The following is a 16829-nucleotide window of genomic DNA, read 5'->3' as shown; positions in this document are numbered from 1 at the left end:
CAGCTCAGGGGGCTGGGTACCTGGGGAACAAGTGGTCTGTCTATTAAAGGATGACACAAAAACGGCATTAAGTACCTCAGCCTCTTCCCCGTCCTTTGTAACTATGTTTCTCCCCACACCCAGAAAAGGATGGAGCTTCTCTTGGCCCTCCTGTCATTACTAATGTATTTAGAAAAACATCTTTTTACTGCAGTAGTCAGACTAAGTTTTAGTTGGTGTTTGACTGTTGCAATTTTCTCCCTGAGTTACCTCACAAACGTCTTGTTATCCTCCTGAATTGCCTGCCCCTTCTTCCAAAGATCATAGGCCAAAGTTCCTTGTCCAGCCAGATGGGTCTTCCCCCACAGCTCATCTTTCAGTCCATGGAAATCACCTCCTCCTTTGCCACTAGTATTTTCTTCTTAAAGAATGTCCATCTTTCCTGGACTCCTTTGCCTTCTGGGATTGCCTCCCAAAAGATTCATTCAGTCAGTCTCCTAGACAGGCCAAAGTCTGTCCTGCAGAAGTCCAGGACAGCAGTCTGTTGACTCCCCTCCTTCCGTCTCTGAGAACTGAAAACGCTAGCACTCTGTGATTACTGTGCCCAAGATGTCTCCAACCATCACATCACCCACCAGTCCTTCTTTGTTTGCACACAACAGGCATAGCAGGGCAGCTTCCCCACTGTAGACTATTCAGTTTCACACAGATGTGCAACAATGCCCTAAAACACCATACACAATCAATTAATAGATTATTCAGATAAACCTGCAAGGTAATACAGATGCAGCCGAAGTCAGTGGCACTATGAAAAATGTACTGGTAAATCACATAGGGATCTGAGAACCTGGTAGAGGAATCAGGATGATAAATATCTCCCAGGTATCTACGATCACTGGCAAACATATTTCAGATAAAGTGGAAGTGAAATTTGGCTGCAGACATAGCTTAACACTGGGACATCAGTTGTTTCAATAGGCTTGCCTGTAGAACTTCCTTTCCCAAAGGCATATGATCAGTAACTCAAGACTAACTTGTTTAGCAGGTTCCCTTTGAGAGTTTGGCTTTTACAAGAACCCTATATATAATTTTACTATTCAGGTGAGACTAAAGAACAATATAATTAATTCCTAACAAGAACTGACTGAGGGCAGTGAATATTGTTGCATACTCTCTGCTTTGCCTTTATCCAAAAACTCTCTACCTACTCAACGTATATAGATTAATTAGAGATATATTAATAATGAATATATGTTAAATTATATATAAATTGTCCCTCACAAGTAGCAAATATCTGAGCAGGTCTGGTATATTATAGGAATATGTCAACAGTGATATTCTGACAGTAACTGTCAGGTAATTGCATTCATCAATGTCCTTGTATTGGGAAGCTCACTGATAGAGAAAAATCTTTTAGGACCTCCTAGAAGAAAATCTGTGAAAATGTTTTTAAGGGACTGTATTATACTTTTCTTTCTAGGCTTTTATTCAAAACATTTGAAACATTTACTTGTTTCAATTTTATCAGCTGGAAATTGGATATAATATGCATACTTTTTAAGTCTTTGCACTAGAAAAAAAACCTTTCATTCCAGTGACCACTCCAGCACCTCCTGAAGGAAGACATCCTGCCCAAAATTTCACTGGGGTGGGAGTTACTTACTAGGAGCATAAGTTTTTCAGGTTTCTTCAGTGATAAGGTGGCACAACTTTCCACAAGATCATGCCAGCAGACCAATAGAGCACTCATGTTCCTGAGTCTCTTCTTCCTCTTCCAGATCAATAGCAAAACTCTCAAGTTGCATTGTGACTGAGCAATTCAGTAGGTAAAACACAGAATGGATTCTAGGTGGGCACAGGAAGCTTCAGAGAACCTAAAGCTTTCCAGTTGTTGATACAGAAGTTTTAGTCAAAGAAAATAAGATGACAAAGCCATGTTTCCATCCATTCTGAAAAGGGAGAAAAATCTCTGCAATGAGTGATGAAACTTTTCATTACTGACTTTTGCAAAGCTTTCCAACTTCTTGGTATTAAAAACTGTCAGATGTTATCAGATGCCACCCACATACTTCTTTACATCTGGAACTACATAAAATAAAGAATCTGTTCTCGTAACATCTGTAGGTGGGGGAAAAAAAAAAACCCATCACATTTTTTTTCACTAAGGAAGCAGATCAACTATAAACTGTATCACTGTACAATTAATATCAAAATGACAAAAATCAGCATCCAACAACCACAAGGGTCACACAGCTCACTAAAATTTGCAGATACTTCTGACACTAGATTATTGTGTTAAGAGGTACTCGGAAAATTCTCAGAAGCCCCTTCAAAAATGAAAAGACATTTCCAAAGTCAAAATTTTCATCACAAACTACTCCTGTTGGCCAAAATTGTAGTTAAATATACGAATCCTGGGGAGAACACAAAAATTGCAAAAGGAGTCTAAAATAATAGTTTGTCAGGTAAAGAAGAAACTGTTGGTCACATAAAGCAAATGATGTAGGGGAGAAGAGAAACTACCCCTACCACTTTGCACACATTTCAGTCTCTCACAGAAGGAATTCCATCCTGCTTGTCAGTCACATCAGCAGGGCCACAACCCCCCAATTCCCCTGGATCTAGGAACACTGATATAAACCAGGAGATTCACAGAACGACTGGGTTGGAAAAGACCTTCAAGATCTTTGAGGCCAACCCATGCCCTAACACCTCAACTAGACCATGGCCCCAAGTGCCGTATCCACTCTTTTTTTTAAACACATCCAGGGATGGTGACTCCACCAACTCCCTGGGCAGACAATTCCAGTACTTTATCACTCTTTCTGTAAAAAACTTATTAATATCCAACCCAGATTTCCCTTGGCACAGCTTGAGGCTGTATCCTCTCGTTCTGTCTGTTGCTGCCTGGAGAAAGAGACCAACCCTCACCTGACCACAACCACCATTCAGGGAGTTGTAGAGAGTGATAAGGTCACCTCTGAGTCTCCTTTTCTCCAGCCTAAACAACCCCAGCTCCCTCAGCCATTCCTCACAGGGTTTGTGTTCCTTGCCCCTCACCAGCCTCCTCTGCCTCCTCTGGACCCGCTCCAGTGTCTCAACATCCTTCCCAAACTCGAGGTGTGGCCTCACCAGTGCTGAGTACAGGGGGAGAATGACCTCCCTGCTCCTGCTGGCCACACCATTCCTGATGCAGGCCAGGGACCATTGGGCTTCTCAGCCACCAGGGCACACTGCTGGCTCATGTTCAGCCGGCTGCCACCAGTACCCCCAGGTGACTTGCTCCAGCTCACTGCACTGCAGATACTGGGCAAGATAAAGCCAATTCATAGCCCTTATGCTCACTGGGACTCACCTGCCTTCATGTCCTCTTCAGCAGGCACCACGTGGACTTCCTTCACTGTCACTCCCTGCTGCTCTTGTACAGCAGAGACTAGAGAAGCAGACAAGACAATGAGGAGATTTGATGGAAGAGGACAAAATTATCAAGCATGGGTTTGAGCTGGATATTCTGTACAGATTTCACAGCAACTATGAAGTTTAGGTAGTGAAAGCAGCAAATGCTTATTTGGGAAGAAAGTGACGGCCAAACTGCTACGGACCAGTCAAGGAATGGGAGAATATTATAAAGTTCAATAATTACTAAATCCAGAAGAAATAAACACCCAGAGGATTTAATTTTAGAAGCAAAATGTATCAAATCACTAAAGCTCCAGTTTTAGTCAAAAGTTAATTTTTAAAAACAAAATGCAAGTATAGTATTTGCACCTTAATTTCTTTCAACTGTGCAAATAAAAGTCAGCAGTAAGAGGGGATGCAGCTTTCAGTCTACTCCATGTAAATGAGCGGGGAAATAGAAGGCACACGGGATATAAGGGACACACTCAACAGTCTGACAGGATTTAGGTTTTATACATCAGGATTATTAGATAAAGGATTCAGTGAAAGCAGCTCCTGTAAGCAGTGGATCATTCGTAAATAAGTGGCTTCATTACATACTCTGGTAGGAAATAATACAAGCTGTTCTTTAATTAGTTTTAGAAAAAGCCATTTAAGAACTAGTCTAATATGATATGTCCAATACCATCTGATATGTCTAATGAATATTATTGTCTAATAAGATACAAAAGAGTCTGCAACACAAAACGCCACTACCACACGCATTTACAATATAAAGAGAATTTTATTTTGTACGCTCTTGTGAACAAAACTGAGTTTAGATGCACATGCCAAGATAGGACTTAATATTTACTTACATATGGAATTTAGACTGTGTGTAAGCAGATCTCTCTGCAAGGTCTTTTTTACCTCAGAATGCAACTCCCTCATATTACAGGCATTTAATAAATGACCTCCAGTTTCTTTATAGCACAAAGTTCCACAAACATGAAAGTTAATCTCCTGAACCAAAATAAATTAGAAAACTGTTTGCACATGGAATGAGTTGCATCAGCAAACTCCTAAGAAAACCAAGACAACTATGCCACTCTCGTGAAAAGGTATTACCAATATCTACAGTAGTTGTAACACAGTAACAAAAAGTTTACACCTCCTTGTTATTCACACCGGACTGCAAACAGCATACATCAGCTCCCACAGCAATAAATCTTTGTTTTCCCCCTACACACACTGCTTTCTTGAATTTCCCAGGCTCCAAAGACACTGCTCCATAGCAATACAATTGCTTCTCTCAGTTCTGTGCTTCTTGTAAAAGCACCACATTCACAAGTTTGGCTACTGAGAAACCAAAGAGAAGAGAACCCTGCAGCACTCAAACTTCAACAGCATAAGAGAGGTATGTTCTAGAACAACATGTTACAGCACCTTACAGCAGTTTCAAAGTGGACCCACCACTTATAGACAATGAACTTTCCTTGGAAGTCTCCACTAAATACGAGCTCTCGCTTTGCATGCTGGTACCTGCTTAACTCCATCAGTTCTTGTAAGGCTGGGTTTTGCATTTGGCTTCATACTCCAGCGTCCAACCTGAGGAGCAGAGATGAAGTTAAAACTATACCCAAGAAACTGAATTAGAAGATATTTACAAGAAAAACATTTCGGAAGAGTTGTTGTACTTTTCTCAACATAGAATAAAATAGTAAGTCTGTGCAATTAGTTTAAGTATCTTTGTTCTTCAAAACACTCAACAGTTAACAGTTAGAGGCCTGGTTACATACTCATAAGATTATTTTGCTTTAACCAGAAAAATTTGATCTTTTTGTATCTACTCCTGAACATGCTGGCCTTAAGCAGGACTTCCAGGACTTTATAATACAGCTGTCAGATCCTGGAACAAAAACTATTCCATATACAAGCTGTTCCAGGAGCTATTTTTGATCTTTGTATCTAGAATCAGGTATGTCAGCTATGCACAGTGCAATAGTCTGCAGCATTCAAAATACAAGCATGGTTATTTTTTAGACATTTTAATTTTTCCTCTGGGGGAAAAAAAAAAGTTGAAGAAATTTACTAGGACTGCACCAGAACTGTTGACACACTGCAGGCTGTAAAATACATGCTACATTTAGCTTTGAAAATCCTTGTAGCAGCGGAAATAAATTTTAAAAAATCAAATCAAATCATCTAGAAAGAGGAACACATACACATTAGTTTTCCTCAAGTTTTCAGCCACACAGCTAGCCACATGTAAGAGCAGCTTCCAAAGAATATTTAAGAGTATCTGGATTTCCATTGTATGTTCTGCATTACTATTTCCCTCCATTAGGCCAACAAATGCCACAATACACATAAATCTTTTATCTCACCCTTATGATAAAAAGATAGAATTGCTAAGCAGAGAGATGCAGTTTAAATTCATTAGATTAAAGTCATCTATTTCTATCCATCCCCTCTGAGTAGTTCTGAGGTTTGTGGAAATGCCTAACAACCAGCCAAACAACAGCAGTGCTGGACTGTATAAACTGAGGTAGCTGGCACATGCTGATACGCAGAAATCAGTGCTCAGAATCACCTTAGTCCAATGGCTCTGTCTGCCACTTCTTTATTCCTAGGAAAAACTGTATTCTTCTTGGGCTTTACAACAGAATCACAACTCATTTTGGATAAAGATTCAAACTGTGTGGAAATTACACGCAAAGGAAAGTATTACAGACTACGTATTTATTTTCATTTCTGAACACTTAGGGTGTATTAGTCAGAACTTTCTGTACCTTCCTAACAATCTTATTTAAAAATTCAGTCAATAACTATTTAAACACACAGTTTCTATGCATGGGTACCATCTGCGCCAGGTACCATCAAGCTGCAAGGTCTATAGTTCAATCAACTATGAGCTGAATTTTTTTAATTAGTCTTCTAAGACTTTTTTCTTTACACATCTAGAATTGCATTTGCCAGTCTAAATCCACCCAATTTAATTTGAGATTTTCTGCTTTGATTACACTTTAAACAAAGTAAAACATAACTAACTGAGCTGATAGCTAAATAAATTTTAGAGAAGTTATAGGCTTGTGAAAACTCCGCAACCATCCATGAAAACAGAAGTCAGTTCAAGAATACAAACACACATTCTTATATAAAAACATACCACTGGCACCTCAGGACTAGAAAATGGAGAGCTATCAAAAGAACTATTTTCTTTGTCCAGAGAATCATCATCTTCATCATTTCTATGTGCAAATTTCTGCTTTAGAGCATGAGTTAGTAGAGCAACCGGATCCCAATCTGAACTTTGTGTCTTTTTGGGTCTAGCAAGAGGAGTACCTCCAGGAGACCTATGAAAAACAACAACAAAAATTATTGTCTCCTGACCCTAATCTTGTGCTGACCAATCCAAAATCTAGAGACACAACTTCTGTAAACACCCTATTCTATAAACCCCTGATTACACAAGTAATGCTGCTGTAATTTTAAAGCAATTCATCAATAAAACTGATACAGTTACACCCAAAAAGTTGTAAGCATTCCTAGCCTGAAAACACAACTTGATGCTGTTCCATGGAGAAAACTGGAAGAAAATTAACACAAGGTGTTAAATTATTACAAATAACATGAAAAAATAAAAAAAGGCAAAATTGTAGGTTTTGTATGAAGTCATTTGTAAGTCATAATTAAGTATGTTAATGGGAATGTCCCACTAAGGTATTTCATAATCATTGTGAACACAATTTAATTTAGATTTTATTCATTTTAAGTTAATTTGAATTCAGAAATCAAAACAGCACCTACACCCCAAAACTTACCATAAATGTGGACGCTAGTCCAAAACAACAAATCATAAGACTTTCTAACCATTAAGATATCTTGGGTGGGGTGGAAAAATCTAGAGGTGTTCAGAGTTCTGCTAGTAAAGTGCTGTCTCTGGGCTGATGATTTGTACCTAATAATGCACACTGACAACACCAAGTTCTAAGTCTGGCACTTACAGTAAATGTTGCTTAACACAAAACCTGAGAGGACTGAGTTCACAGTCCCTATAAAAACAAGCCCCCAGAGCACTTGCACAATTTGAAAGACAGTGGTTGGGTGGTAGAAACTGGGATCCTCAGGCTCTCAATTTCTGAAAACAGTAGACTTCCCTTTGCACTGTCAGAAAGACTGTAACAATTTTGATCATCACTACTCTCCCCAAAATCATAAATTATTCATTATTCAGTTAAGTTCTACTTCAGAATTCATGCCTAAATCCAGAAAGCATTTTGGATGTACAAGCTACCACTTATGCCCCAGCTCAAGATGTTAAAACTGTGGGTTGACACCTCATTTTCTTCACTCACCATACATGGAATTATAGAGGAAAAAAACCATACAAAAAGGAAACACACAGGTTTACCTAAGAGCATTTTATATTTGCTTTATTTACTGTGAGAATGTCATCAAAAGCATAAAGCCATGCTTTAGATTTGCATTTAAATTTTTTTTCTGAAGTTTTGTGCTAGATATTTTCAGGGATAAAGCTCACAGTTAAGAAAATGTTGAAATAAGAATGCAGTAAGTTTTGCCAAGTGACATTCTTCCCACACTAAGAACTTCAAGTATTCATTACAGGCTCAGTTTTTCTTACTTTTTCAATCCAAGAAGTTCAAAAAAGTAATCTGAAGGTGTAATCTCTATTATACCTAGCACAGCAGAGACCAGAAGAGGTGTTGCAGTATTTAGTAAAGAATTAGTTTTACAAGTCAACTGCACTTACCATCAAAACAGCTGACCACTAAAAACATTTACAATCCAACTGCACTACTGAAATACAAATTTATGAAACACTTCCAATAAATGATACAGCACATGTTCTTGTTAACACTTCAGAGCTTGAAGCAGGGTATTTTGAGTATGCTAACAGTAATTTTCTAAAGTTTCCCTAAGGATTTGGCCTTCCACAGTGAATCCAGAAGGGTTATTCCTTCAGATCAGCTTCATGTGCCTGTGCATCCAACCTCCCCATGCCAACCTGAGACTTACATGCTGAAGCAGCAGAATAGATTAAAATGCTGCAATAGTCAGCATGTATTAAATGCATCTAAAAGCCGTGTCACAAGTATCTTACACTTCATGCTGTGAACTCAGAAGTTGCCAATTTCATTTTGTCAGCAGTAGCTACTCTTTACGTAGACTGGTGTTCTCTGGTGCTACTGAAGTGCTGTTGATGCTCAGGTAGCCTTGGTGTGCTGAGATCCAATCCAACCTACCTCTCAACAGCTCGCAACTGAACTTTGTTCAGGTCTTTCAAAACATCCATCATACTAGGAATGTTCTTTGTCCTCTGGTGATCAGTACTGTCAGCTACAGCTGAATCACTGTTTCTTGCAGCTCGGCGTTGTTTGATAAGTTCCAGTGCAGAATTAGTAGCATCAACACCAGATGGTGCACCAGAAGGAAGTGGAGGAGGCGAGGGAATTACAAAGCGATTGTGAGAGACGGACAATGGCGTAGAAGTCATGGCTGGCAGTGGGTAAAATCCATCTGGAGTGCTGAGTGTTTTAAAGGCTTCTGCATACAGTTAGAGAAGAAAAACAACAATGTACATTAACATCTAGGACTAATCAGTTTTAAGTCAAGGTAAGACTGCCCTCTGCACTTTTTTAGACACCTTGCACACTACAACACAGAAGAACTAAACTTAAAAATAAAGAACATTATTTCAAACCCACAAATGCAGAATACATGAAGTAATGAATCTGAGGTGTCTTGTGCTGCTTTGATTTTCTCTTCTTGTGTCTGAGCACTAGAAAAATCAGCAAAGCAGACTGCTGCTACATACAGTGATCAATGGTCTAGAGGTTACAAAAACCTAAAGGTAAGCAAAAGGTAACCAAGAAACATGCAAAACAGATTACAATACTGAGTGCAATGGACAAGACCCAACAGAACAGCTGAATCACAAGAACCTCACAATGCCACAAAAAAAGTAACTACCTCGCACCAGTCCAAGTATTTCAGCAACCACAGTGGGGCTGGTCTGCAAGTAAGACAACTGGGACTTAAAACTTCTCAGGAAAAAAAGAGGTCACAAGACAGAAGAGTTGGAGACCAACTACCTAGGACACATCTGTTTGCAGCATTTGTTTTTGTTAAAGCCCCAACCTGACTGACTTAGAACTCTTTTTCTACCCATTATTTTAGTAATTTTTTAGAAACAAGTAATAGTCCGTAACTTTTTTAAACAGTTATTAGTAGCCTATAGATAATGACGTTACTAAGCTCCTTCACCAACATGGAAATGAGTATGAAGAGTACTTAGGATCAACTGCATTTGAACTTAGCAAACAGACCACAAAATAGAAAAGAGAAAGCACACAATATAGCAAAAAGAAAAACAAAATATTATATTCAGTAAATTTAGTTGGTGTATCTTCTATAAATTTATTGTATCTCCAGTTAGAAAAATCAAATATGTTCTCTACCAACATCAGACACAGCAAGCTCTAAAGCAAAAAAAGGAACACTGGTTTGCCTCAAACCAGAAGTGCTTACGTGAGGGAACGCTTCCCAAGGTCTGCACTGAAACAATTGCAGCAATCTGAGCACGAAGTAAGGTCAGCTCATCTTCAAGTGCAGAAATTTTCTGGAGTGCTGTTTGATCAACACTGTCTTTTTGCACACCGTTTTTCAGAATGCTCTGTATTGAATCCAGACATGGATGTGAATCAGGAGGAGCTGTACTTTTCTCTTTTCTCCTCAATTCAGTCCTACAAAGCAAAAAAAGACAGTTTCAAAAGACTCAGCCAACAGTTGAAACCTCAAGACTACTCCGGTTGTTCAAGCAAGTGATCCTCATTCAGCAAGATCTAGCTTTTCCAACTATTTAAAGAAACTATACTTTTAACTACTCATAACATTTGAAATGTTTCAAGTCTCTCTTTGCTCAAGTATAATGCAGATCTTTGCAAAGTCGTTGTAAGAATTAGTCAGACAATTCACTTAGGGAGAATTAAACATCATAACAATGGGACTGTCATTATTCAATAATTATTAGACTGACACCATAAGGTGTCTCTCCCTTCTCACCACATGAATATGAAAGGCAGGAGAGTCAAAGAATAATGATCTCTTAATTATGCTTCAGAAATTTTAGTCATTTATCAAACTCTAAGATGAACCAGCAAAGTACTTACAATCTTGAAAATAATAAGGTTTAATACAGATTTACAGAACAAGAATCTCACCTTCTGTAAGCCACTATAATCAAAGCCAACAGTAAAAGAAAATTGTGCTTTAAGTCTCAGGTTTTAATTTTAAAAATTGTTTCAAGTCTGTGCCTGCAGAAATAAACTTAAAAATATAGTATAAACAAACTACCAGAATTTAATTACGGAACATGGAAAGAAATTAAATTTACCTGATTCATTTAAGATGCACTAAACTTTGATTGAAAAAAAGCCCAGACCTTCTCCCTTATTTTAAACATCCTTTTACTTCAAATCAGACCTGAAGCATTGCTTTCTGATTTGCCAAAACCCCTTGCTATAAACACTGCTTAAGAAGGAAAAGATATCAATTAGAATAGTTGTTCTTGAAAAACATCCCAGAGAGCCAGAAGAGGGGGAGCAAAAAATGGAAACAATGAAAGAATGAACTGTCACAGTTCTGTGAATCTGACCAGCTAAAGGACAGCACAAGCAGGACAGGTTTTGTTCTTTCAACCATGTTCTTGTGCTTCTGCTATTTTACAGCTGTTCCAAACGAACTTTAATAATTTAACAGTAATGCCTCAGGAAACATAACATGAAACTGTATCTAACTTCTTCAATGAAAAGTGTGTCATCTGAATTCATCAATTTCTTGTCTTTTCATTACTGGTAAGCAGCACAAAGATCACAGACAATATGAACAAATACCAAAATGAAGAAGAATTATATTGTCCTATACAAATGCAGTACAAGACAATACAAGTGTCCACATTTTAATCTTGCTTCTGACTCTAACTCATTCTCTGATTTTGAACAGATCTTTAGAGGAACAGCAAGAAAACTTACTATTGCTTTTCCAGTGGGAAAAAAAAGACAAAACTTGTATACTATTTGTGCCTCCAAATTCCTGGACATTGTCATTTCACAGTACCTGAAATATTTTGTAATTTGTAAAAATATGTTCCTTCAACCCTCTAGAAAAGTTAGAAACGTTTATATAAACCATATTGAAAATTATTTATTATACAAGCTATATTGAAAATTATTTACATTTTTTAAAATAATTACGTTTGTTTTTCCATCAAAGCAACTGTCAAGGCTTACACATGGCACTGTCAAAATCAAAGCTAAAAGGAGACATTTAAATATTTTTTTCTCATTTTCTCATTTATAAGGTTTATCAAAAAGGTTGTAAACTAGAAGGATAAAGATAGGAATAATCTTACAGCATAGTGCAACAACCAGCTCCCTCCCTCACAAAATACTTTGTGAGTGAAAATCATTCAAAGTACCAGTAATGCACCTGACATACTACTATGAAGAGAAAAGAGGAAATGCAATTTCAGAAATCTTCCAGAAAAGAATGCTTTACATATGAAGAATTTTCAGGTAAGGAGGAAGTGCACCCCCAAAAAAAGCCCAAAATGTTTCCAGAAAAGGTTAGGAAAAAAGGAAAACAAACACAAAATCACACACCATAAAGAAGGCAGAAGTTATTTCTTGTACTCCTTTTTACACTTCTACTTACCTAAATCTAGTACATGCTTGTCCTTCATCATTTGCCACCCAAAGGACATCAGCAAGTGATGGAGCCACAGCAGCTGGAGCTGCACTTTGCTCATCATAACCCAATGGACCTGGGTCTTGAACAAACTAAAAACAAACAATGACAAAGAAAGGTAGGAAGGGAAACTGGATTCAGCACACACATTGAAGGTTCTGCCTCAGCAAAAGAAATGTTTAAACAGTGCTGTAAGGAAGTTGAAAACAGAAAATATATGGAATGCACCACACAATTACACAGGCTAAAAAGAAGAGCAAAGTTACCATCAAATTAAGAAACAAGAAAACACAAACAGGTGAAGTATATATGTGACAATGAATTGCTTACTTGAAAACAAGGTCTGGGGTAGAGCTCCAAGGAAAGAATTGTCCCAAGTCTACGAACAATACTTCGAGTAGATCCATATTCCTTTTTTTGGCAAACAGATATGACCTAAAAATCAGAAAAACTTTGAACCTAAAGGAAAATCAAAGCCCTCAGTTCTTAATCTCACTCTAATCAAAGTTATTTAATTATTCCATGTTACAGGCAATTAAATATAATGCAGTTTAGTTAACCTAACTTTTCAATGCTCTTCTCAAGATGAAAGTCCAAAGAGGCCTATACTGGTGTGATGGACAGTGCCTAAAACACTGCCAAAATACAGAATATTTTAAAGAGGCACAAAGGCAAATATCTTGAGATACTGGCAAAAGTGGCCACTTAATTAACTACACGCATCTGTAGAATTCTTGAGAAAGAACAATTACAAAGAATTGAAATAAATTTAACATACCTTGGCCCGATACTTCCTTATGACAGCATATAACTGCTGGAAATGCCTTCCTGATGAGACTGCTGAAGGAAGGCATGTTCCGAGAGTACGACTGATACTTCTGCCAAACAAGGGAGTTTCAAAGAACACGACCTGTCAAAAAAACCAACAGCTTCCAACAACGGAACCAGAATGTAAAAACAGGGCAGCTCAGCCAAACCAGCATCCTGGAGATACTCTGGTAGTTTCCCATAAACAAGGCGAGGATTGTCTCAGGACCACAAGCTGCGGCAGTGGCTGCTGACAGCCCCCACTGAGGAGCTGCCCACAAGCTCCAACATCAGCCCCTGGCACGGCACCAGCGCCTCTTTCAGCTTCCCCCGCTGCACCTTTCCCAGGTCTCTGAACACACGGGATTAGCTATCCCTTGGGAAGGGCTACGCAGTGTTTTATCTGAAACAGCAAAGCACGAGCAGCCAACATCACTGACTCTTACACTCAGCTCAGGGCAAAAACAGTCACTTTAGAGAGCCACGGCCGTGTCAGGGCACTGACGCCACACGTCCCCACGTGCGGGCAGCGTGTTCCGACAAACTCGGCTGCGGGCAAGGAGGGCGCTGAAGCCGCCCCACCGCCCACGGTGCCCACCTTCCCTCCCTCCGCCGAGCCACGCGGCTGCGGGCGAGCCGCCCCGGCGGAGCGTCTCTCCGGGCGGAGGCAGCGCGGCGGGGTCTCACCTGGCGGTGCGGCCAGCCGAGGTAGCGCAGCAGCCGCCGGAGGAGCTGCAGCAGCAGCAGCGCCATGGCGGGCAGCGCTCCCCGCGCGCAGCCCAAGCCCGCCGCAGCGCCCGGAGCGAAGCCGCCCGCAGCACCACCCGCGGCTGGGGGCGGGGCGCCGCGGCAGCCCCGCCAATAGGAAGCCGGCAGTGCCCGCCGCAGAGCCAATGAGCGGCGGCGAGGGCCCATCGCGGGGGGTGTCGGGAGGGAGCGGTTTGAACCCGCGCTGCCCGGGCCCGCTCCCCTTCCCAGGGAGCGCTCCCGGGAATGCGGGCGGAGCGGGGACACAGCGCACCGCGCCCGGCTCCGGACGCCTGACAAGGCGGTGTACTCACAGCAAAACGCAGCTTCCGCCTCTGCGAAGGCAGAACACAGTACGCACCAACAGAAGAAATGCACCAGGGCCTGTTAACTCACTGAATTAATGGCGAGGAGCTAAACTGAGAGAGTTTAGGTCTTCGATGTAGTGAACTCCTAACTACTTCATTTGATACCTAAAATAAATGCACAAAGTATCCTCAACGAAACAACTGCCCAGTAAGAGCTGACTAAACTGACTTTACTTAAAAGATGGCTTTAAAATTCTGCACTTGCTCTTTAAATATCTTGCACTTCTTTCATCTTTGTAAGGAAGATTTCTACTGTTTTCCTCAAGAAAATCTGAAAAATTCAAGAAAGTTCGTGGTAGTAGCAGTGCTTCTGCTAGGAGAAGAAATATCCTTTTCCTCCAGCTATGCACTCGGTGTTTGGAGATCACCTTCCCTCATCTGTGCAGTCGGTGTTCCTACTGTCAGTACCAGAGTTGGTACAGCAGCTTTGCTGGTCACTGTTATCCAGGACCTGTCAGGTGGATCGATTCTCCAAGACCAAATGCAAAAGAGAAGCAATACTGGTAACACACACTGTAGTAACAGAATACAGCTGGTTCAGGGGACTAGGAAGGAAGGTTTAAGCTTGAGGAGAGGAAAGGCAGAACATTTTAATGGATAATTTGAAAAACTATGCTACAATACTTTATTTTAAAAGAAAAAAAAAAGTACTTCTCATCTATTCCTCCAATACCTTACTAAAGAAGGGAAGTGTCAACAGAGAGGGAGCAACACACAGTTCTACTGGAAAGCCAGCAAGAGGCAGGGTCTCGCACAAAACAGCGAAACTGAGGCAATTCCATTTCACAGCAGCACCAGTAACCAGCTGCACTGAATGGGAGACGCAGTTGGGAGCTCATACAGGAATGCTTCAAGTTAACAGGTACAGCTCTCAACAGTACTGAAAGGACCTGCAGGAACTTCTGAACAAAAGCATCTTGTAACAGGCCAGCTTTAAAAAACAAGGAAAAGTGACACAGGGCTCAAGGTTTAATGCAACAGCTGTACTGCTGGAGCTGAGCCAAAGCTCAGGGACAGCTCTCCTTTTCAAGCACCAGCAAAACAAATGCAGGAAAGCTTTACTCTTATGTAGCTGCCCACCGTTACAGTAATGCTGATTGTTCCTGGGAGGGAAGAGGGTGTGAGATTTAATTCTAAATCAAGAAACTAAATGGACACTGTACTAACAGTACAGCTACTGGATTCCAGGTTGGTTGGTGGCCTTTTTTTTTGGCCTAGTAAAATGGATGCCTGATTTTATCTGAACTGCAGGAATAACTTCAAACTTTGTGAATCCACTTCATCTCTGCACGGTGTCCTTAAAAAGTGCTTCATTGCTGAAGAGCAGTGAGTCAGAATGAATAACTGAATTCAAAAGACAGTTAAACATTTTATACCAGCATAACATCTACAATTTTTTTCTCCCTGTACCACCAATGATGGCTTTACCTTTTAACAAGAAAAAAGCAAAATGCACTGAAATTCCACTCGCAAGTCATGAAACTACCTTAGCAGCACCAAGTGAAAACCTCAAAAAATGTTTCTTCTTGGCACAGAAAATTCACTGTTCATGTTGAAGACTCGTAAGCGCTGAAGTATTAGACTTGGATTAAAAAAGTAATCTCCACTCTCACTTTGTTTCTTACAGATCTCTGAGAGACAGATTGCAACTTGCATCTTTGACTACATTATCTCTTAATTTGAATTAATTTATTTAAAGAAATCTTAGTGGCTGTCATCATGTGTTCTGTAATCAAACGTTTCTGACAAACTACAATGAAACTAGAGACAGCAAAAAAAAATGGATTTTTATGATCTAACCTCCAGAAAAGTATGTAGAATCAAATGTCATTACCAAAGGAATCTCCTTGGACATTCAGCTGAAGTACAAAATTTAAATCTGCCTCAACTTGCAGGATTTACACTGCTTTATGACACACAGACCCTAACAATTCACATTCAACTTGACATAAATGATACAAATTACCACAGTCATGACAGCTCAAGCATATCTTGATCCTGTTCAGTTTTCAGATTTATGTTTAATTTTACTTCATTAGGACAGACTTTGATCCTGATGTCAAGTTTGCTTTGTTCCTTTTGCTTATTCTAATTTACACAAAGTCTGAGTTTTGCTGAGAAGTCCACGAAAACTCAGTTTATAATTTCAAACAGCTACTGAAAGATGTACTGTACATGTAAAAGCAAATCTTACAACAACAGTTTGGCCTAAATGCTTTAAAACAAAGAAGGAATGACTCTTTATTAAATAACTACTACTGGGAGGCAAGTATTATTCCTGTTTCCCTTTCTACACAGCTGCTGGCAAACTAGTACAACCTAAAATACAGTTTCTTCAGCTACAGTGAGGATTATTTTGTTTTCCTGCCTTCTAGTGTTTAATTTGGATAGGGGAGATGGTTAACTACTCCCTAACAGTAAAGCAAATAACAGGGCATACATTATATAGGTATTTAATACAAACACCTCTACCAAAGCTTTTCCTTTTCTTTTTTTTCCTACTTTTAAGGATATTATGCCATTCAAAGCGGTGAATAAGAACTACTACACTTTTAACCCCACATAACTTTAAGATTTAGTTTATCTACAGCATTTTGAGAGAGAAACAAAGTAATCTTGTATTAGAATGTCTTTGTTCTGATAATTCAAGTATGTTACTATCATCCTTAACATTCTAGAGGTTAAGTGTGTACCTACCACTAAAACTAAGCTTAAGGGTTTGTTACTTTTGTTCAAACAAACCCAAAACCAACCAACCAACCAACCAAACCCAACCAAACC

At 39.7% G+C, this 16829-nt stretch overlaps 1 protein-coding gene across 3 annotated transcripts; it reads right to left on the bottom strand.

Annotated features, from left to right (window-relative positions):
- Positions 1-4161: 4161 nt before the first annotated feature.
- MTFR2 (mitochondrial fission regulator 2) lies at positions 4162-14075 on the bottom strand. 3 transcript variants are annotated; one of them, XM_058836897.1, is made up of 8 exons: positions 13621-14075; positions 12905-13036; positions 12457-12561; positions 12094-12218; positions 9910-10124; positions 8625-8925; positions 6536-6713; positions 4162-4965 (listed from the first exon to the last, which is right to left on the bottom strand). In XM_058836897.1, the coding sequence occupies exons 1-8, from the start codon at positions 13846-13848 to the stop codon at positions 4867-4869; spliced, it is 1383 nt and encodes a 460-aa protein (XP_058692880.1). In that variant the 5' UTR covers positions 13849-14075; the 3' UTR covers positions 4162-4866. The 3 variants fall into 3 exon arrangements, with proteins under 3 accessions (XP_058692880.1, XP_058692879.1, XP_058692881.1); XM_058836896.1 differs by having other exon boundaries at positions 6527-6713; positions 13621-14073; XM_058836898.1 differs by lacking the exon at positions 6536-6713.
- Positions 14076-16829: the final 2754 nt, after the last annotated feature.

The sequence above is a fragment of the Poecile atricapillus genome, chromosome 3 (assembly GCF_030490865.1).
Source record: "Poecile atricapillus isolate bPoeAtr1 chromosome 3, bPoeAtr1.hap1, whole genome shotgun sequence".
Taxonomy (NCBI): Eukaryota; Metazoa; Chordata; class Aves; order Passeriformes; family Paridae; genus Poecile; species Poecile atricapillus.
Note: the sequence above shows the minus strand (reverse complement) of the source record. Positions and strands in the feature narration are given on the sequence as shown.

Excerpts from the sequence above, each read along its gene's own strand:
- MTFR2 (XM_058836896.1), bottom strand. The coding sequence starts at position 13,848 with ATGGGCCCTCGCCGCCGCTCATTGGCTCTGCGGCGGGCACTGCCGGCT. Across the intron at positions 8,926-9,909 it reads CTTGGGAAGCGTTCCCTCAC|AAGCCTTTAAAACACTCAGC; the intron begins GTAAGCACTTCT and ends AACTGTATGCAG. Across the intron at positions 4,966-6,526 it reads CTAGTCCTGAGGTGCCAGTG|GTTGGACGCTGGAGTATGAA; the intron begins GTATGTTTTTAT and ends TCTGCTCCTCAG.